Source organism: Sciurus carolinensis, chromosome 6, assembly GCF_902686445.1.
Source record: "Sciurus carolinensis chromosome 6, mSciCar1.2, whole genome shotgun sequence".
Classification (NCBI taxonomy): domain Eukaryota; kingdom Metazoa; phylum Chordata; class Mammalia; order Rodentia; family Sciuridae; genus Sciurus; species Sciurus carolinensis.
The window spans coordinates 59,274,198-59,297,594 of NC_062218.1; the positions used below are offsets into that span (position 1 = coordinate 59,274,198).

At 34.2% G+C, this 23,397-nt stretch overlaps 1 protein-coding gene across 1 annotated transcript in view; it reads left to right on the forward strand.

The window, feature by feature from the left end:
• Positions 1–21,768, forward strand: part of Ankrd31 (ankyrin repeat domain 31) — a 150,467-nt gene extending 128,699 nt beyond the window's left edge. The window contains exons 22-24 of the mRNA XM_047554743.1: positions 11,228–11,368; positions 18,467–18,569; positions 21,695–21,768. Coding sequence (XP_047410699.1) covers positions 11,228–11,368; positions 18,467–18,569; positions 21,695–21,768 — 318 coding nt within the window. The remainder of the gene's footprint in view (positions 1–11,227; positions 11,369–18,466; positions 18,570–21,694) is intronic.
• The last annotated feature ends 1,629 nt before the right edge of the window (positions 21,769–23,397 follow it).

The following is a 23,397-nucleotide window of genomic DNA, read 5'->3' on the forward strand; positions in this document are numbered from 1 at the left end:
TCTGGAATTGCCCTAATGTATTTCAGTCACAGCACCTTTGGGTCCTCAAACCAGAACTAGTCAATTATATTGCAGCAGGAAGGACTTAAGAACAAGATAAAAGTAATAAATTTAAGCTGTCATTAGTTCCATAATTTTAAAAACTATCACTGTACTGCTAAAGCATGCCTTAAAGGGATATGTATAAATTCATCTTCCATAGAAGTTCAGTTTAGAACCCAAGAGTAGCTTGGAGAATGGGTAAATCTGACTCAATTAAAACAATATTACACATGCATAAAAAGGGATGAGAAAAAAAGGTTTTGTTGGATATGCATGTAAAAAAGTCTCCCTCTCCTCTTTCTTTACATGCATTTTTTTAAAAGAGGAATTTAGAGTGGCAAAGATCACAGAGCCCTTAAATGCCTCTTTGCTTATAGGCCAATCTGACAATTCAGTCTGGACTAATTAAAATTTAATCTGAATGACCTTTGTTTCTAGCTCTGCTTATTTCTGGATAATAAAGCTTTCCTTAGTTAATGAACTTTACTTATAATTTTAAATCAAAATATTTTAATTTTAAAGCTCAAAATTATAGTTTTATGACTAAATTAGTGGCTTGATCTCAGATCCCTTAATATTCCAATTTCTTTGCCTGTCAAACAATTTGTTAAGTGGTGCCTACCTTAGATTAGCCAATGCAGCTCAAATTTTAGCAGATTAGTTACATTAACTCAAATTTCAACAGTTGTGGTAACTTCTCTGAATTAGCTATAGTAAAATTTTAGTAGAGAGTTTCAAATTTCAGCTAATTTTCTTTAATAGCTTTATTGAGATATAATTGGTATATGATATAATTGCACAAAATTGAAATACACAATTTGGTAAGCATTTGTATGCACCTATGAAACAATGATTACAAGATAATGAACTATCCATTAGCCTCAAAAATTTCTTCTTGCCTTTTTGTACCCTGTCTTTATGCCCCTTGCTGATCCCAACAATTACTGGTCTCCATTCTTTTCCTACCCATTCATTTACAAGTCCAAGAATTCTGTGTAAGTGGAAATATACTTTTATGTATTTATTTTTTTCTGACTTCTTCTGAATGTAATTATTTGAGATTCATCCTTGTAGCATTAATCAGTAGTTCATTCCTTTTACATTGCTGAATAGTATGTATATATATATATATGTATATCACATTTGTTTAACAGTATACCTGTGATAGACATTTAGGTTGTTTCTAGTTGATTATTACATGTAAAGCTACTATGAATCTTGGTGTACCAGTTTTGGTATGATAAAGACATAATTTTCTCGGGTAAACACCTAGGAATGGAGTTGTTGAGTCATATGGTAATTATACACTGAACCTAAAAAATTGCCAGAGTTGTTTGTAAAATTTTACATTTCCATCAGTTGTGAATGAGAGTTCTAGTTCCTCAATGTAGATTGATCAACCTTAATTTTAGCCATACTACCATGGAGTGTAGATGTGTGTATTGTGATATAACCTGTATATCTGTATAGTGGTTTATCACAGTGGTTTTAATTTTCATGCCCGTAATGATGAATGATGTTTAATATCTTTTCACATGGTATTTGCCATCTGTATTTATTCTTCAATGAAGTGTCTGTTCAAATCTGTTGATCATTTTTTATTAGTTGTTTATTTTCCTATCATATTTTGTGATATACATACAAGTACATATAGATACACATCTTTATTAAACTTATACTTTCTAATTATTTTTACTACACTGTGGCTTGTCTTTTCATTCTCTTAACATTATTTTTTAAAAATAGAAGCCTTTAATTTTGATGCAGGCTAATTTATCAATTTATTCTTTCATGAGTTATGTTTTTCATGTCCTATTTAATAATTATTTGTCTTACCCAAAGTGACCAAGTTCTATTTTCTTCTAGAATATTTGCTTAGGTTTACATTTAGGGCTGTAATCCATTTTAATTATTTTTTGTATGTAATACAACATAGGATCCTCATTTATATTTTTGAATTTGAAAAATTCAAAAATCCAGTTGTCCAGTTGTTCTACCAACATGTGATGAAAAGATAACCCTCTTTTCATTGACTTACCTATATATCTTTGTCAAAAATCAATTGTTCATATATATATGTCCCTCTTCTGTTTCATTGATCTATTTGCCAATCTTTCCATCAATACTAAACTATCTTGATGGTTGTAGCCATAGATAAATCTTGAAATCAAATAGTGTTAATCTTGCAGTTATGTTCTTTTCCAAAAGTGTTTGGATATTCTAGGTTCTTTGTAATTATATATGAATTTTATAATGAGTTTATCAATATCGACCCCCCAAAAATGCTATTGTTATTTTTATTGGTGTTTCATTAAGCATATAGGTTAATTAGGGAGGAAATGACATCACAATAATATTGAATTGTTCACCCGTGAATGTGGTATGTCTTTCCATTTATTTAGGTCTTTCTGATTTTTCTCAGCAGTGTAACAATGTAAAGGTTTTTCACATCTTTTGTAAGATTTATCTGTTCTTAAAGTATTTCATATTTTTGATAAGTGATATAGTTTTAAAATTTCACTTTGTGTTGTTTATTGCTACTATATAGAAACTGGTTTTTATTTACTGAGATACTATCCTGCAACCTTCCTAAACTTATTAGTTCTAGTAAATTTTTGGAAATTCAATTGGATCTTCTGTATAAATGATCATATTGTCTGTCTGTGGATAAAGATAGTTTTAGTTCTTTCATTATTTTGAATACCTCTTATTTCTTTTTGTTGCCCTACTGCACTGGCTGTTTATCCAGTACAGAGTGGAAATAAAGTGGTGAGAGCAGACTTGTATTTTCTCTCCAGTATAAGACTACTTAGGGAGAAATATTTAGTCTTTCACCATTAAGCATAATGTTAGCTGTAGGTTTTTCATAGAGCCATTTATCAGACTAAGGAAGTTCCTTTCTATCCCTAGTTTACTAGTTGAGTGTTTTTAATCCTAAAAGGGTATTGGATTTTCCCAAATGCTCTTTCTCCATCAATTGAGATGATCATGTGGGATTTTGTTGTTCTATTGATATGATGTGTAATCAGTCATTGGTATGATTGATTTGATGTACAAACAATTAATGTTAATTGATTTTTGGATGTTAAACCAACTTTGCATTCCAGGGATAAATTGCTCTTGGTAATTCTATATGATTCTTTTTATATATTGGTAGATTTGATTTGCTTGTTTTTTTTGAAATTTTGCATTCATATTTGACAATATTGTGTTTTGTTGTCTGTCTTATTTTGGTGTCAGGCCAAATAGAATGAGTTCAAGTGTTTCTTTTTTTCTGTTTATTAGAAGAGTTTGTGGCAAACTGGTATTAAGTCTTCTTTAAATGTTTAATAGTATTAAACAGTAAAGTCATCTGTGCCTGGCTTTTCTTTTTGGAGATATATATATATATATATATCTCCAAAATATATAAATATATAAATATATATATATATATATCTCCAAAAAATATATATATATATATTTTTTTTAAATTACTAATTCAGTTTTTTTTTTTTGGGGGGGGGGTACTAGGGATTGAACCCAGGAATGCATACCCACTGAGCCACATTCCAAGCCCATTTTATTTTTTATTTTGAGACAGGGCCTCAATAAGTTGCTTAGGGCCTTACAAAGTTGCTGAGGCTGACTTGGAACTTTCGATCCTCCTGCCTCAGCCTCCCAAGCCACTGAGATTACAGGTGTGTGACACCACGCCCAGGTGTTTACTTTAAAGTAATTAAATGTGCATGGATTAAACAATCTTATTTAAAAGTTAATTACTTTAGTTATTTGTTATCAGTTTTGGTAGTTTGTGTCTTTCTAGGAATTTGTTCATTTCACCCAATTTATTGTCATACAATTATTCCTTGCATTTTCTTATAATCCTTTTTATTTCCCTGAGGTCAGTAGTAATGTCCCTACTTTCATTTCTGATTTTTGTCATTTGAGTCTCCATGCTTGATTTTTAGTCAGTCTTGCCTAAAAAAAAATCAACTTTTGGTTTTGTTGACTATCACAACTGTTTGTCTGTTGTCTGTTCATTTATTTTTACTCTATTATTTATTTTCTTCAACTTGTTTTGTGTTTAGTTTCCTCTTCTTTTTCCATTGTCTTAAGTCAAAGGTTGTTTATTAAAACAATACCTTCTTTTCTAGTAGAGACATTTCTATAACTATAGATATTCCCCCTTACTGCTTTTGTTGTATCCCCTAAGTTTCAGTATGTTGTGTCTCATTTTCATTCATCTCAAAGTATTTTCTAATTTGCCTTTTGGATCAATTCTCTGATCCATCAGTTATTTAGAAAATATGTTCTTTGATTTTCGTATAACAGTGAGTTTTCCAGGATTTTTTTTTTTCTGTTATTCGTTTCTAATTTCATTCACATTGTGGTTGAAGAACATGTTTACTTCAATTCTTTTAAACTTTTTGATGTTTATTTTATGGGTTAGCTAGCAAATGTCCTGGAGAATAGTCCATGTGTATTTAAGAATGTATATTCTGCTGTTATGTTTTCTATAGGTGCCTATTAAGTTTGATGGGTTTATAGTGTTCAATCCTTGTCTTTCCATATTGATTTTTTGTCTGTTTGCTCTATATAACTCCTTATTGAAAGTAGGATATTGAAGGCTCCAACTATTCTTGTTGAATTGTCTATTTTCCCCTTCCTTTCTGTTAATTTTTGCTTTCTGTGTTTGGGTACTCTTATATTTTAAGTGCATATGTGTTTATAATTCTTTTATGTTCTTGATGCATTCACCCTCTTAACATTATAAAATGTCCATTTTTATCTGTAGAAACAATTTTTGTTTTAGTCTGTTTTCATCTGATTTCAGTATAGCCATTCCAGTTTTCTTGTGGTTGCTATATGATATACTTTTAAAAAAATCTTTTTACATTCATTTTACTTGTCTCTTTGAATTTATCTTTTTACATTCATTTTACTTGTCTCCTTATGCATTATATAGCTGGATCTTGATGTTTTAATACAATCTGAAAATAACTACTTTATAATAAGATTGTTTAATCCACAGACATTTCATATTATTAATGCTGATAGATTTAGGGTCTATTAATTTTTTATTAGATCCCATACAGTAAAATTTGCCTCTTGAATTCTGGATATGTTTGTAGTCTTATAAATATTTTGGAAACTTGTTCTTGAAAATGGTTTGATTCTTTTGAGTCTTGTTTTTGAGATTTCTTAGGCAGGATTGGAGCAGTGTCAAGTCTAGGACTAGTTATTTTCCACTACTGAAGCAAGATTCTTTTATGTAGTCCCTAATACTCCATCAGTCTGAAGATTTTTCTGCTCTTGCTGGTAGGGATCCTATTCCCTGCCTTGTGAGAGTGCTCGGTGTCAGTACCTCTAATTCTTTCAAAGTGGTTCTTTTTCTGTCCTTGGTCAATTTCCTTACATATATACATTGATCCCTTTTCAGCTGAAATTTAAAGAGGACCCTCTAAAGATATAGAGTTTTCTCTCTTTAGTACCTTGTCCTGCAAACTCTAGTCTCCTTTGTCCCTAGACTCTGCTCTGTCTCCTCGATTCAGGTTATCCACAGGCTTTACCTAGATTCCCTTTCTCTGTACCATGACCTGAAAACTCTCTCAGGGTGGTAAACTGGGACAATTATAGAGTTCACTGAATTAAGTTATCATCTCTCAGAGATCATTGTACTTCGTTGCCTGATTCTTGCATCTTTTAAACCATTGGATCATATGTTTTGTATTTTTTTGTTTTGTTTTGTTTTGTTTTGTTATATCAAATGTTAGGGTAAATCTGATTCCTATTATTTCTTTTTTTCCTGATAGATAGAAGATAGATTTTATTAAGCAATGCCCCCTTTAAGCTTGTAGTGTATGTATTTTTTTTTTTGGAAACAAATGGGATACATGTTGTTCTCTGTACATGGCGTAAAGGCATACCATAAATCATAAATTTACATAGGGTAATGTTGTTTGATTCATTCTGTTATTTTTTCCCTTCCCCCACCCCTCCCACCCCTCTTTTCCCTCTCTACAGTCCTTCCTTCCTCCATTCTTGCCCCACTCCCTAATGCTAACTCTAACCCTAACACTAACCTCTCCCACCCCCCATTATGTGTCATCATCCACTTATTAGCAATATCATTCGTCCTTTGGTTTTTTGAGATTGGCTTATCTCACTTAGCATGATATTCTCCAATTTCATCCATTTGCCTGCAAATGCCATAATTTTATCATTCTTTTATGGCTGAGTAATATTCCATTGTATATATATACCACAGTTTCTTTATCCATTCATCAATTGAAGGACATCTAGGTTGGATCCACAATCTGGCTATTGGGAATTGAGCAGCTATGAACATTGATGTGGCTGTATCTCTGTAGTATGCTGATTTTAAGTCCTTTGGGTATAGGCCAAAGAGTGGGATAGCTGGGTCAAATGGTGGTTCCATTCCAAGTTTTCTAAGGAATCTCCACACTGCTTTCCAGAGTGGCTGCACTAATTTGCAGCCTCACCAGCAATGTATGAGTGTACCTTTCTCCCCACATCCTCGCCAACACCTGTTGTTGCTTGTATTCTTGATAATCGCCATTCTAATTGGGGTGAGATGGAATCTTAGGGTAGTTTTGATTTGCATTTCTCTTATTACTAGAGATGTTGAACATTTTTCCATATGTTTGTTGATTGCTTGTAGATCTTCTTCTGTGAAGTGTCTATTCATTTCCTTAGCCCATTTGTTGATTGGATTATTTGCATTCTTGGTGTAGAGTATTTTGAGTTCTTTTTAGATTCTGGAGATTAGTGCTCTATCTGAAGTATGAGTGGCAAAGATTTTCTCCCACTCTGTAGGCTCTTTCTTCGCATTGCTGATAGTTTCCTTTGCTGAGAGAAAGCTTTTTAGTTTGAATCTATCCCAGTTATTGATTCTTGCTTTTATTTCTTGTGCTATGGGAGTCCTGTTGAGGAAGTCTGGTCCTAAGCCGACATGTTGAAGATCTGGACCTACATTTTCTTCTATAATCTGCAGGGTCTCTGGTCTGATTCCGAGGTCCTTAATCCATTTTGAGTTTAGTTTCGTGCATGGTGAGAGAGATGGGTTTAGTTTCATTCTGTTGCATATGGATTTCCAATTCTCCCAGCACCATTTGTTGAAGAGGCTATCTTATCTCCATTGCATATTTTTGGCCCCTTTGTCTAGTATGAGAAAATTGTATTTATTTGGGTTTGTGTCTGTGTCCTCTATTCTGTACCATTGATCTACCTTTCTATTTTGGTACCAATACCATGCCGTTTTTGTTACTATTGCTTTGTAGTAGAGTTGAGGATCTGGTATTGCGATACCCCCTGCTTCACTCTTTCTGCTAAGGATTGCTTTAGCTATTCTGGGTTTCTTATTCTTCCAGATGAATTTCATAATTGCTTGCTCTATTTCTGTAAGGTACATCATTGGGATTTTAATTGGAATTGCATTGAATCTGTATAGCACTTTTGGTAGTATGGCCATTTTGACAATATTAATTCTTCCCATCCAAGAACATGGGAGATCTTTCCATCTTCTAAGGTTTTCTTTAATTTCTTTCTTTAGTGTTCTGTAGTTCTCATTGTAGAGGTCTTTCACCTCTTTTGTGAGATTGATTCCCAAGTATTTTATTTTTTTCGAGGCTGCTATTGTGAATGGGGTAGTTTTTCTAATTATTCTTTCCAAAGATTCATCACTTATGTATAAAAATGCCTTAGATTTATGTGCATTAATCTTATATCCCGCTACTTTACTGAATTCACTTATGAGTTCTAAAAGTTATCTGGTGGAATTTCCTGGTTCCTCTAAGTATATAATCATATCATCAGCAAATAGGGATAGTTTGAGTTCTTTTCCTATTCATATCCCTTTAATTTCTTTGATCTGTCTAATTGCTCTGGCTAGAGTTTCAAGGACGATATTGAATAGAAGTGGTGAAAGAGGTCATCCCTGCCTTGTTCCAGTTTTTAGGGGGAATGCTTTCAGTTTTTCACCATTTAGAATGATATTAGCCATGGGCTTAGCATAGATGGCCTTTATAATGTTAAGGAATGTTCCCACTATCCCTATTTTTTCTAGTGTTTTGAGCATGAAGGGGTGCTGTATTTTATCAAATGCTTTTTCTGCATCTATTGAAATAATCATGTGATTCTTGACTTTAAGTCTATTGATATGGTGAATTACATTTATTGATTTCCTGATGTTGAACCAACCTTGCATCCCTGGGATGAAACCCACTTGATCATGGTGCACTATCTTTATAATATATTTTTGTATGTGATTTGCTAAAATTTTGTTGAGAATTTTTGCGTCGATGTTCATTAAGGATATTGGTCTGAAATTTTCTTTCCTTGATGTGTCTCTGTCTGGTTTAGGTATCAGGGTAATATTGGCTTCATAGAATGAGTTTGGGAGGGTTCCCGCCTCTTCTATTTTATGGAATACTTTGAGAAGTATTGGAATGAGCTCTTCTTTAAAAGTTTTGTAGAACTCGACTGAGAACCCATCTGGTCCTGGACTTTTCTTTGTTGGTAGGCTTTTGATGACTTCTATTTTATTACTTGAAATTGGTCTATTTAAATTGTGTATGTCCTCCTCGTTCAGTTTAGGCAATTCATATGTCTCTAGAAACCTGTTGATGTCTTCGAAATTTTCTATTTTGTTGGAGTGTAGATTTTCAAAATAGCTTCTAATTATGTTTTGTATTTCAGTCGTGTCTGTTGTGATATTTCCTTGTTCATTCCGAATTTTAGTGATTTGGGTTTTTTCTCATCTTCTCTTTTTTAGTGTGGCTAAAGGTTTATCAATTTTGTTTATTTTTTCGAAGAATCAACTATTTATTTTGTCAGTTTTTTTGTATTGTTTCTTTTGTTTCAATTTCATTGATTTCAGCTCTGAGTTTAACTATTTCCTGTCTTCTACTACTTTTGGTGTTGGTCTGTTCTTCTTTTTCTAGGGCTTTGAGCTGTAGTGTTAGGTCGTTTATTTGTTGAGTTTTACTTCTTTTATTGAATGCGCTCCATGAAATAAATTTTCCTCTAAGTACTGCTTTCATAGTGTCCCAGAGATTTTGATATGATGTTTCTTTGTTCTCATTTACCTCTAAGAATTTTTTAATTTCCTTCCTAATATCTTCTGTTATCCATTCATCATATAATAGCATATTGTTTAATCTCCAGGTGTTGGAGTAGTTTCTGTTTTTCACTCTTTCATTTATTTCTAACTTCAATCCATTATGATCTGATAGAATACAAGGTAGTGTCTCTATCTTCTTGTATTTGCTAACATTACCTTTGTGGCATAATATATGGTCTATTTTAGAGAAGGATCCATGTGCTGCTGAGAAGAAAGTGTGTTTGCTGTTGGTTGGATGGTATATTCTATAAATGTCTGTTAAGTCTAAATTATTGATTGTGTTATTGAGATCTATGGTTTCTTTGTTCAGTTTTTGTTTGGAAGATCTGTCCAGTGGTGAGAGAGGCATGTTAAAATCACCTAGTATTATTGTGTTATGGTCTATTTGGTTTCTAAAATTGAGAAGGATTTGTTTGATATACATGGATGAGCCACTGTTTGGGGCATAGATGTTTATGATTGCTATGTCTTGCTGATTTATGCTTCCCTTAAGCAGTATGAAATGTCCTTCTTTATCCCTTCTGACTAACTTTGGCTTGAAGTCCACATTATCTGAAATGAGGATGGATACCCCAGCTTTTTTGCTGAATCCATGTGCATGGTATGTTTTTCCCCATCCTTTCACCTTTAGTCTATGGGTATCTCTTTCTATGAGGTGAGTCTCTTGCAGGCAACATATTGTTGGATCTTTCTTTTTAATCCAATCTGCCAGTCTATGTCTTTTGATTGATGAATTCAGGTCATTAACATTCAGGGTTATTATTGAGATATGATTTGTATTCCCAGTCATTTGGTTCATTTTTAAAATTTTATTTATTTATTTATTTTTTTGACACAACTTGGTTCCTCCTTTATTTGACAGTTCCTTTAGGATAATTCCTCCCTTTGCTGATTTGCTTCTTTGTTTTTTATCTCTTCCTCATGGAATATTTTGCTGAGAATGTTCTGTAATGCTGGCTTTCTTTTTGTAAATTCTTTTAGCTTTTGTTTATCATGGAAGGATTTTATTTTATCATCAGATTTGAAGGTAAGTTTTTCTGGTATAAGATTCTTGGTTGGCATCCATTTTCTTTTAGGGCTTGAAAGATGTTGCTCCAGGCCCTTCTAGCTTTTAGGTTCTGGATTGAAAAATCTGCTGATATCCGTATTGGTTTCCCCCTGAATTTAATTTGGTTCTTTTCTCTCACAGCCTTTAAAATTCTGTCTTTATTTTGTATGTTCGGTATTTTCATTATAATGTGCCTTGGTGTGGGTCTGTTGTAATTTTGTGTATTTGGAGTCCTATAAGCCTCTTGAACTTGATTTTCCATTTCATTCTTCAGATTTGGGAAATTTTCTGATATTATTTCATTGAATAGATTGTTCATTCCTTTGGTTTGTTTCTCTAAGCCTTCCTCAATCCCAATAATTCTTAAATTTGGCCTTTTCTTGATATCCCATAGTTCTTGTAGATTCTGTTCATGATTTCTTACCATCTTCTCTGTTTGTTCAACTTTGTTTTCAAGGTTAAATATTTTGTCTTCAATATCTGAGGTTCTGTCTTCCAGGTGTTCTATCCTAATGGTTATGCTTTCTATGGAGTTTTTAATTTGGTTTATTGTTTCCTTCATATCAAGGATTTCTGTTTGGTTTTTTTTCAATATCTCTAACTCTTTATTGAAATGATCTTTTGCTTCCTGTATTTGCTCTTTTAACTGTCGATTGGTGCTATCATTCAATGCCTGCATTTGCTCTTTCATCTCATCATTCAGTGCCTGCATTTGCTCTTTCATCTCATCGTTTGCTTCCCTGATCATTTTAATTATGTACATTCTGAACTCCTTTTCTGTCATTTCTTCTGCCATGCTGTCATTGGATTTTATTGATGTAACATCTAGATTTGTTTGGGGCATTTTCTTCCCTTGTTTTCTCATATTGTTCAGGTATCATTGGACTGCTAAGATATTGCAGGTTTCCTCTATTGACTTATAATGATTCCTATTATTTCATCATGGCCAAAAATGAAAGGTCATACACTTCAGCAATTTTTATCTTAATGTTTGTTTTATTTTTTTACTTTAGGAGACTATCCACAAAGCCAGTGTTTTAATAAGTGGTAAAATTAAGGTAGAAAATGGACAGATTTATCAAAACCCAGTCACTTGGCTCAAGGATCTTTTGGGAGGTGATAGTTACGTGACCTGGAATTATGCTTGGAGTAAGGTAGGTCATTCTTAAGTTTATCTTTAATTTCATATTTAAATGAAAATACATATTTTATGATGCAACATTTTTTAAAGCAATTTGGAAGATCTCTAAGCTAGTTCTTGTTCTCATATGTCTCTTCTGTGACACGCTACATGCTTTCTTCTATACTGTATTTGCCAAAATTCCCATGAGCATGACTGTGTAGCTCAGTGCACCTCCCTTCTTTGCTCCTTCTCTAGTCTCAGAAATTTCAATGGCTCTAATCTTCCATTTTTATCCTTCCAAGAGATTTAAGGGCTTTATGACTTCATATAGAAAATTTGGAACTACTAGTGTACTAATATTTTAGCTTATGCATGTTATTATTATTCTAATGAAATAAAGCAAAATCTTAATCTAAATACAAAAGTACATTTTGCTTTCATTTTTGAACATAGCATTATTTGCACGTTGCTAAAAGAAATACTTTCCTCAAAAAGAAATATTTTCATTCAGACCTCACAGACTTAATAATTTCTCTCAGTTTTGGCTTCTGAGTTATAAGCCCAGTAATGACAGACACCCTGTGGTCCAGTGTTCATCCACCTCCAGATGTCTGTGGTACCATCTCAGGAACAATCTTACAATGACTCATTCAAAAAGGTGTGAATCATCAGATCCACCATTACTGTTTATACCTTTATCCTCCCTTAGCCATTGCATTAAGCCTCAGTGCACCAATAATAGGAGGAAACTTTTCCTCTTTTACTCGTTGCTCCTGCTCTCCCCAAACTCTGTGCCCCTCTCTACATTCTGTTCTTGTAGACCTTTGGAGCAGGTGCTTCTGGTACTGTTTCAGTCACTTCACTTATATCAGCACATTCTGGATTTTGTGTGCTGTATAATCTCTCTGACTTTCCCCCGCTGAATTTTTTTTCTTTCCCTATCCCTGTAATCACCAGATCATTTGCTTTTTCTTTACTTTAGCACCTTTGCCTAGTTTTTTTCATTGATTGATAATTTATATCAAATGACAGTAATTAACATCTTATAAATAATAATCCCTTTTTATTAGAAGACTTTAAAAAGTTTTCTGATAGATTTTTACTGTTTTGTAAAAACAGCCTTGGTTCTTTTGGCATGCTGAGAAGACTCCATTCTCCCAAGCTTTTTCTCCATTGGAACCACTGCATTTCCTGCCTTTGAGTAGCTGGCTGTGACATCATTTGGCCCTCACAGGTTACTCATGCCTCATTTGCATATCACATTGCTTATAGTGTTTTCTCAGAAATGAAGCCAATTCGAGTTCTGATGTTTAGCACCTCTGTGATAGTGAAGTCAACTATAAATGTGGACACTAAAAGTAGAACAACTCTTAGATATGATATTCATACAGATTATCTAAGCATGTTTAGATTACTTTCCTTTTTTAGATTATCTGCAAAAATGAAAGCAGAGTTTTTACAATTTCTATGGGATACTCATATACTTTTAGTAAATACCCCAAGCTGAGAAATATGATCCCAGTGAGTTTTTCACAATATTTAAGTCTCTTTTTAAATCTCTCTTAAAGTTTACCATAGAAACCTCTGCCTCCTCTTGTCTGAGAGGAACTCCTAAATTCACAGACACTTTTTGATGAACTTTTCACTACATTGGTAAATGTGAACATTGTACTGACTGGTTCTGAGAATGTTGGAGGGGATATGGGGCCCATAATGATTGGTTGTCAGGCATGAAATGCTAGAAAAGTGTGTCTGATACAGAGTACTGCATCAGATAGAGAAACATCACTAGGTACAGAAATGACTCATACCTCCCACCCAAGCAGCTGTGCTGTTGTACATCTTTGCTGAGGAAATTCTGGTGCTTATTCTCAGTGGGCATCACTGATTTCTCTTGCTGCTTCTGCCTCCTAGCTGTTAGATACCATTCTAAAGTGGCCAGAGCAATCACTGAGTAGGAGACAGGATACCAAACTAGTTCCTGGTTCTACTTTCTGGAAGTTATTTGATCTGGGCAACAGTTTTCAGTCATGGTTATGCATTAGAATTACCAAGGGTAGAAGGGCTTTTTAAAACTAACAGTGTCTTATGGACCCCAGCTCAAAGCCTATGATCTGATAGTCTGAGTTGGGAACTAAGTGGCAGTATTCTTAAAAAATTTCCAAGTGATTCTAATGTTCAACTGGGAGTGAGAATCACTGACCTAGGACAAATCATTTAACTTTGTCTTCTAGTTCCCTATATATAATTTTTCTGCATTTATTAACAAGGGAGGCCCCATTCCTTTCATTAGAAACAAGTTGCCCTGAACTCAAAAGAACACATAGTATGATCCAGCCATCTTTATCAATATATATATAGCCTTAGTCATAGGCAGCAGAAATGGCCCACCCCCACAGGAAAATGCCTTTCTATTCTATGACCATTGCATTAACATGCTGGATCTGTCTAATCTCAGAAATTAAGCTAATTTGGCCCTGGTTTGTATCTGGATAGGAGGGAAATTGCCTTTTGTGATATGATTGCCATATAAAAAATTATAAGAATCATTAGAATGGCAATGACAATTCATTTTTGGGACTTCCTAGGAGTGAGTTGAGTGATGAAAAGTAGGCTGCCATTTTAGGTTGTGACTCAAGGAACACTAGACAGATACCTTGTGCAAACATACTTCCTAACCTTTAAGATGCCTTGCTGAAGTTCCACCCTGATAAATTCATTCCTTTGGAGTTAGTGTTGACTTTCCTCTTTCCCTCTACCCTCACATACTTTTATCAAAGAAATTCATTCAACTACCATAATTACAAATATCAATATATAGATAGGTTGGGAACAGGAATATAGAAATTGATGATTGTATCTGTCCAGTGATTGTTCATCTGGACAGATAACCTAATTTAGTCAATTACTTTCAAAGTGTCTTAAACTTCCTACAAACTTAGCTTCTACTCAACTGTGTTATAGAAGAGAAAGAAGATGTTTAAAAAAATGAATCTTTTAAAAAACATTAGGAGTTGTGAATTCTGAAAACATAAGTACTATAAGGGACCTTCTCTTGCCTCCTGCTGAATAGTGTTGGGGCATAGGAAAGGAGTCTTGAATTGGAATTGGGAGGTATGTATTATGGTAATGAACTTTACCTGATAATTCTTTTTCTTAGAAGGCAGTTCTTACACTTTGAAATGATTTTCTGTCTTATATTCCGAACTCCTAAAGAAATCATTTATTTGAGAAATATTTTCTTAACTAAAATGTCTTTTGTGTTAATTAATCTGAAAAAATAATTTTTGTTGTTGTTGTTGTTGTTGTTTTGCCTTTTTTTCACACCCCGAGATTAAAAAACCACCACTAGCCTTTCCTGTTTCTTCTCTTGGGGTACTGAAAATTATAAGACTTGCTTCTTAAATCTTACAGATTCCTATTAATTGATACCTACAAAGAGTTTTCCTGAAGACATGTGAAAAACAGACTGATAACTTTCAAAAATAAAATGAACTCCCTTCAGGGGAGTAAATTTTTTGATACCTCTTTAATATTCAAAGGTATCATGGTTTAGATATTAAGTATCCCCCAAATCTCATGTGTGAGACAATGCAAGAAGTTTTAGAGTAGAAATGATTGGGTTATGAGAGCCTTAACCCTATCAGTGGCTCAGTCCCCTGATGGGTATTAACTGAGTGGTGACTGGAAGAGGTGTGTCATTGGGGGCTGACTTTGGGTGTGACTTTGTTTTGAGTGGAGCCTCTCACTCTGCTTCCTGATCATTAGGTAAGCCACTTCCCTCTACTACACTCATCCTCCATGATTTTCAACCTCACCTCAAACCCCGAGGAATGAAGCCAGCTATCTGTGAACTGAGACCTATGAAACTGTGTGCCCTCAGATAAACTTCCTCCTCTAAAGTTGTTCCTGTCAGGTCTTTTAGTCACAGTAGCAAAAAGCTGTCTAAAACAAAAGGCAATCAGGAGGTTGAGATAGGAGGATCACCAAGTTCAAGGTCAGTCTTAGAAACTTAGTAAGGCCCTAAGCAACTTAGTAAGACCCTGTCTCAAAAACAAACAAACAAAAAAACAAAGTCAGGTAATGTTTTATATTTTTTTTTCTTGATTCGTGTTAGTTCATAAGGTATACAGAAACATTTGTTATAGCAGATAATAACAACAGTTAATATTGTACTTTATTTCTTTTGACAGTCTTACCAAAAGTTAATTGATAATTTCACTTGTCTCATTAACCATATTTCTGGAAGAGGGATTTGCTGAATCATCCACCTTAAGTCTGCTGTGAGGGAATCAGCACAGGCTAATATCTGAGGAATAATGGACTTTTGGCTGTAAGAGTTTCAAGGAAAACCTCAGTGACCTTAAGACAAAGCACCCCTTCAGCTCTACCTTTTAGAAAAGCAAGAACACAGCCACCTACAGATATCCTCATAGAGCACAACTTGTACTAAGCTCTGTCTCTTGTTCTCATTTGGGGGAAAATGACAAAATTTCTCAGAGCATGAGGTTATGAACACCAAGAACCTAAGAAGCTAGACCCTAGCTCTTCCTACCATGCCTCTGTCAGAATAGGCACATGTGAGCTACATTTGGATCCTAATAAGATTTTCAGGATTCAGTTTGAGCTATATGAAATGTGATGACTATTAGCACTTTTGCTTTAGTCAGCTGGAGCACATACACTAATATGAAATGCAATTTCTATACAATCAGTCAACAAATATATGAAAAAATGTTCAGCATCTCTAATAATTAGAGAAATGCCAATCATAACTACACTGAGATCCCATCTCAAGTCAGAATGGCAGTCATTAAGAATACAATCAACAATAAATGTTGGCAAGGGTATGGGGAAAAGGGACACTCATACATTGCCGGTGGGACTACAAATTGGTGCAGTCACCCTGGAAAGCAGTATGGAGATTCCTTAGAACACTTGCAATAGATTGACCATTTGACCCAGCTATCTCACTCCTCAGTTTATACCCAAAGGACTTAAAAGCAGCATACTGCAGTGATGCAATCACTTCAATGTTTACAGCAACTCAGTTCACAATAGCTAAACTATGGAACCAACCTAGGTGCCCTTCAATAGATGAATGGATAAAGAAATTGTGGTCTATATACACAATGGAATATTACTCAGCCTCAAAGAAGACTGAAATTATGGCCTTTGCTGGTAAATGGATAGAACTAGAGAATATCATGCTAAGTGAAATAAGCCAATCCTAAAGAACCAAAGGTCAAATGTTTTCTCTAATATGTGAATGCTAATTCATACTGGGGGAATAAAACAGAGGGAGTGAAGAGAGGGGAGGGGTCGTGGGGGTAGGAATGATAGAATAAATCAGACATTATCACCTTATGTGCATATATGATTACATGACCTGTGTAACTCTACATCTTGTACAACTAGAAGAATGAGAAGTTACACTCTGTTTATGTATGATATGTCAAAATGCATTCTACTGTCATGTATAACTAATTAGAACAAATAATAAAAATTTTTTAAAAAGAAATGCAATTTCTAAAAGTGACCTACTGCCTGTTCATTTTGAGTCTTTTCATTAATTTATTCAATAAATCCCTCTACTTTGAAAGATACACTTTAACTTGGTAAATTTTCTTAAAGTTATGTTGTTCATATGTATGAAGTACCTCCAGTGGTATGTTTAAGCCACCTTATATTATTGCTCAGTACTAACTGATAAAAATAGACTTTTTGAAGTATGAGATAAAGGTACTAACATACTAAGCCTGCACTTTGATTAGTATATAAGGTACATTAGACATTGCCAGGGCATAACCCATACAAAATCCATTGTTTATAATTAGTGATTGTTTGGAGAACTGATAAATGACATTCAGGAGCCTTTTCTCTCCTTTTTTTTTCCCCCATAGAAAATGAGGAGGGATTGGAACATGGGAAATCCAGATATATTTCCTAACCTGACTTTGTTTGGTGATGGGATTGAACCCGGGCGACTATACTTTACAGATCACCTATACCTTCCTCACCCTGTCCAATTTAACAAGCATTCAGTATGCACTAAATAGTATAACAAATGTTTTTCATGCATTTTATCTTTTAATCCTCCAAAAACTTAAGCTGAAGATACTTATTTTACAAATGTATAACCTGAGGAATTTAAGAATCTTGCTTAAGAGTTGTGACTTCAGTTTTTTACCCCATAAAGTCAGGCATTATGTGAAGTGCTAAAGATATATAAATTAATATGACACAGACCATGTCCTCAAGAAGTTTATGGTTTAATGGATACAAGACATATTAAAACATAATTTCTTTTAAATGCAATGCTGTGACAGAAGTAGGAGTACAGAAGATACGAAAGCCTAGAGGAGAGTCATTAAGTTTAGTGGTTCTAAGAAGACATCCTGTGGGAGGGGATGTTGAAATTGATACTTGATACTTTGTCCTAAGTGAACGGGCCCTTTGGGAGTTTTAGATAGCCCCAGACCTAAGAGTGGAGAATGCAAAGACTCGGGCCAGGATGAGTATTTGCCTCATCCCTGTCCATTCATTTACAGATACTTTTAAGCTCTGACCTATTGATAACTTTTAAGCTCTGACCTCTGATCTAAGTCCACAAATTTTTTAAACCTGGATAGGTAGACCTGAAATATTATTAATCTAATCATACAAATATCTGATTTCTTGAAAAGCACCATTATTTTTATGGCTTAATTTTTTAATATAATGGTAATTTTTTTTTGAAGTTTTAAAGGGGCACATACAAGGTTAACAGTTGTTGAATTAAGTTAATGGATGAGAGAAATAGTAATGTATATCAGGGATCAATAAATTTTTTCTGTAAACAGGCCAGATAGTAAATAATATTTTTAGGCTTCATGGTATGTCACCAACTATTCAGTTCTTTTGTAGCACAAAAGCAGGCAGAGATGTTAAGTAAATGACTGGTGTCACTATGTTCTAATAAAATATTATTTATAAAAAAAAAATGGTGGCAGGCTGTATTTGGCCATAGGCTATATAGTTGGATGTACAACCGTCAGTACTTTACAAAAATTACAGTTTTCAGGAGATAGGTATGTTTGCCTCTAACAAAATGTATGATTTTTAAAATTTTGTTTTTAATTATGTGTAGGTAACATATCTTGGGAAGGAGCTTTTAAAGTATGTTTCTGAGGAAGTACCTGAATCTGCAGAACCAAATGTAGTACCTAAACAACATCAGCCTTGTCTTCCAGGTATGTCTAGTCCAATGCCTGTTTCTTAGTTGTGGGATAAAAACACCCAAACCTACTCTTTTTATTGTTTATTTGTTTTGGTCTTTTTTTTTTTTTTTTTTTCTCATTGAGGTTAAATTCACTATTACTCATTACAGTTAACCATTATAAAGTGAAAAATACTGTGGCATGTAGTACGTTTATGTTACACAACCACTGCTTTGATTTAGTTTCAAAATACTTTCATCACCCCAAAAAGAAAATGTGTACCAACTGAGCAGTTACTCCCCCATTCTTTACTCACCCCAGTCCCTGGAAACCCCAAGGTCTACTTTCTGTATGAATGGATGAGACTGTTCTGAATATATTACACAAATGGAATTATACAAGATAAGGCCTTTTGAGTTCGACCTCTACTTTACATAATATTTTTGAGGATCATATACATTGTAGTATGTATCCATACTTAATTGCCTTTTTATGGCTGAATAATTTTCTTTTATAAGGATATATCACAATTGGCTAATTTGTTCATTTTTTAAAAATTTTTTTTAGATGTTGATAGACCTTTATTCATTTATTTTTATGTGGTGCTGAGAATCAAACCCAGTGCCTAATGCATGCTAGGCAAGCACTCTACCTCTGAACCACAACCCCAGCCCCCAATTTGTTCATTCTTTAGGCATTTGAGTTGTTTCCACTTTTTGGCTATTGAGACTAGTGCTGCTAGTAAACACATGTGAATGTGTATTTGTTTAAGTATCTGTATTAGGTTCTTGTCAGTATATACCTAGGGTTGAAATTGCAATGTCATATAGTAATTCTATAGTTAACATTTTTTAATTTGTTCTTTTTATTTTTTTTATTTTTTGACTTTTTAAAAATTTGTTCTTTTTAGATATACATGATAGTAGGGTGTATTTTGACATATTATATATACATGGAATATAACTTTCTAAATAGGATCCCATTCTTGTGGTTGTACATGATGTGGAGTTTCACTGGTGGTATACTCATACCATTCATACCTTTTTCCCCACATCCTTTTCAACATTTATCGTTACTTTTATTCTTGATAATTGCCATTCTGACTAGAGTAATATGAAATCTCAGTGTACTTTAATTTGCATTTCTCTAATTGCTAGAGATGTTGAACATTTTTTCATATATATGTTGATCATTCATATTTCTTCTGTGAAGTGCCTGTTCAGTTCCTTTGCCCATTTATTGATTGGGTTATTTGTTTTTTGGCATTAAGTTTTTTGAGTTCTTTATATATCCTGGAGGTTAATGCTCTATCAGAGGTGCAGTTGGCAAAGATTTTCTCCCATGCTGTAGGTTCTTTCTTCACGTTCTTGATTGATTCCTTTGCTGAGAAGAAGCTTTTTAGGGTGATACCATCCCATTTATTGATTCTTGATTTTACTTCTCATATTTTAGAAATCTTGTTAAGGAAGTCAGTTCCTAAGCCAACATGATGGAGAGTTGGGTCTACATTTTCTTCTAATAGGTGCAGAGTGTCTGGTCTAATGCCTAGGTCTTGGATCCTCTTTGAGTTGAGTTTTATGCAGATTGAGAGATAGGGGTTCAGTATCATTCTGCTACATATGGATTTCCAGTTTTCCCAATACCATTTGTTGAAGAGGCTATCTTTTCTCCAATGTATGTTTGTGGTACTTATTTCTAGTATGAAATAACTGTATTTATGTGGGTTTGTCTCTGTGCCTTCTGTTCTATTGTTCTTCATGTCTGTTTTGGTGCCAGTGCCATGCTGTTTTTGTTATTGTAGCTCTGTAGTATAATTTAAGGTCTGGTATTGTGATGGTTCCTGCTTCACTTTCTCACTAAGGATTGCTTTGGCTATTCTGGGTCTCTTATTTTTCTAAATGAATTTCATGACTGCTTTTTCTGTTTCTATAAAGAATGTCATTGGAATTTTAATAGAAATAGCATTAAATCTGCATAGTGCTTTTGGTAGTATGACCATTTTGACAGTATTAATTCTGCCTATTCAAGAATATGGGAGATCTTTCCATAATGTAAGGTTTTCTTCTATTTCTTTCTTTAGTGTTCTGTAGTTTTCAATGTAGAGGTCTTTCACCTCTTTTGTTAGACAGATTCTTAAGGTTTTTTGTTTTTGTTTTTGTTTTTGTTTGAGGCTATTGTGAATGGTATAGTTTTCCTAATTTCTCTTTCAGCTGATTCATCTTTGGTGTATAGAAACACAATTGATTTACGGGTGTTAATTTTATATCCTACTACTTTGCTGAATTTGTTTATGAGTTCTAGAAGTTTTCTGGTAGAGTTTTTTGGGTCTTCTAAATATAGAACCATGTTGTTGGCATATATTTAACTTTTTGAAGAATAGCCACTCCTTTCCACAGCAGTGAAACCATTTTACATCCCCAATTATAATTTCAAAGGCTCTTGTTTCTCTACATCCCCACTAACACATCAATTTGTTTGTCTTCCTAACCACTGTTGATTTTAGGAAAATTTAAGAAATGACCACATTCCTCCTAATTCCTTTTTCTGAACCTATTCTGTACTTTCTTTGGGTGATTTTTAAGAAGTGTTATATAGGAATCTGTCAATGTAACATAGATAGGAAAAAGTAAGAAAAAAGTAATAGAAATGCAAAAGGAAAGATGGCAAGATAAGTTAGAATAGAAAATGCAAAAGCTGAATGCACCAAGGAGATTTTATAATCTTTATCATTCATCACAGTTTGAATCTTTATATTAAAACTTTTTCATTTGAAAAAAATATGTATAAAAGGAAAAAGTAGTATCGTTAACATTATGCCTAAAGTGACATGATTTGGTTAATTTAAAATATTTTCTAAAAACAGGTACTAAAATAAATCTTTGCTTATTAAACTAATACTCCTGAAGAATGTAGCTCAGGGGTAAAGCACTTGCTTTGCATGGGTGAGTCCTACATTCAATCCTCAGTACAACCGAAAAAAAAAAAAAAGTTATATACCAAACTAATACTCCTTATCAAATGGAGTAAACTTTCTCATGGGAAAACTAAGATGTAGTCTTCACCAGTGAGCAGCACATTTTGAAATGATCTGTTAAAGGACAGAACACATTTCTGAAAAACAGACACAACCAATGTTATATTGCTCTCCTTCGCCACAGTACGCTCTCTTTATCCAGGCTTCCCAGTTGAAGACAATTTAAGCAGAGAGGTGGTGCAAAATGGAAAACGATGATACTGTGATAAGCAGGATAAAAAAACCAAACAAGATTTCTATCACAAAATCCTTAGCCAGAAGTCCCAGGAACTTCCTTTCCTTAACACAAAGCCCCATAATTCAAACTACTTTCCTCTCCTAACTTTATATCTAACCCACACTAATCCCTTAGTATTATCCTTTCTCAAACACTGGCTTCATGATAGTGCATTCTGCCCAGTTTTCTGAAGATAGCCTCAAAGATACTTTTCATCAGTTTTGGGAAACTTTGGGAAACCAGGTAACAATAATTGTGGGGAAGTTAAATGGCTTAAGAAACTGGAAGGAGTTCTTGTAGTAATTTATGGTCTTTGATTCCTGACTCTTAACTACAGATCTATTTAATCAATTCTTGGTATAAGTTCCAGTAACCTGAATTTTTAAAAGTGACCCTTACATAGCCAGTCTGACTATAGACTTCGAATGACTGGTAGTGTTGTTTTATTATGCAGATGATAATGTGACAACCCTTGATATTCAACCTTTTACTTAGATTCCTAAAGATGGAATTACTAAAGCATGCATACTCTCTATCTCAGATCTCTCTTCACTCCCTGTTTCCCCAGTGCATGTGCACACACACACTCACACTCATGTACACTTATGCTGTTGTGCGGAGGCTCAGACTTAGGAAACAGATTCAGGATCCCAGCAAGTAGAAGATACAAGACACAATTAGGAAGGTAGACATGCTTTATTCAGAGGCAGCAACAGCCTCCAACTTCAACTTTAGCCTCCAGTCCATTCCACTTTGCCCCAGTCAGTTCCATTTAATACCCTGCAAGTCTTTTCCATAGGCCTTTTTATGCAGACCAAAGGCACAGTGCCAACAGGTTACATAAATGATGCATGCTTGTAAGCAAAATATTTATGATCTTGAGTAAATACACTGAATCAGAGTGTTTCTGACCTTGACTTTATACTGACCATAACAACGCTGATACATGTCATTGGTTTCACACTGAAAACATAAAGCCGGCCAGGAGCCTCAGCAAGGTATCCTAACTATAGCCATTTGGGACCTGCCCCAACACATGTGCACATACTCTTGGAGGAAAGTCAAGCAAACCCTTTTTCCTGCTACTTTCTTACTTGAAGGGTTAAAGCAAACTGTATCATCATGGTCATCTCCTTCCTCAGAAAGTACACAGTTCCCCTGTTACATAAGCATGAAATCAGAAGTGGGTTCTGAACAGCTGTTTCTATTGCCTGTAATATTAAGTTTCTTACTATTAGTTTTTTTTCCCCAGAAATTCTGATTTTTCTTTCCTTTAGATATTTTGGAAACATTAAGGCTAATTTGAGATTTTTGGAGGTACCAGCTCCTGACTACTTTGGTCCTAGGATTCTACAGGCAGGTCCCAGTTTGTGAACAACTGTAGGGTGCTATTTGAATGTTCTTGATTAGGATTCTATTGAACCTATTTTATGGTACTTGAGAGAAATCCAAAGACCTAGCAAGTTAGAAAAATTTAAAACTCTTTAACCCTATTACAGGCGAAGCAATCAGGAGATAATTTTTCTCCATCTGCATATCAAAATGTGATGGTTAAGGCTCTAAACTGTAAAGACCAGAAAGTCTAAAAATAAATAACTGTGTAGCTTTCA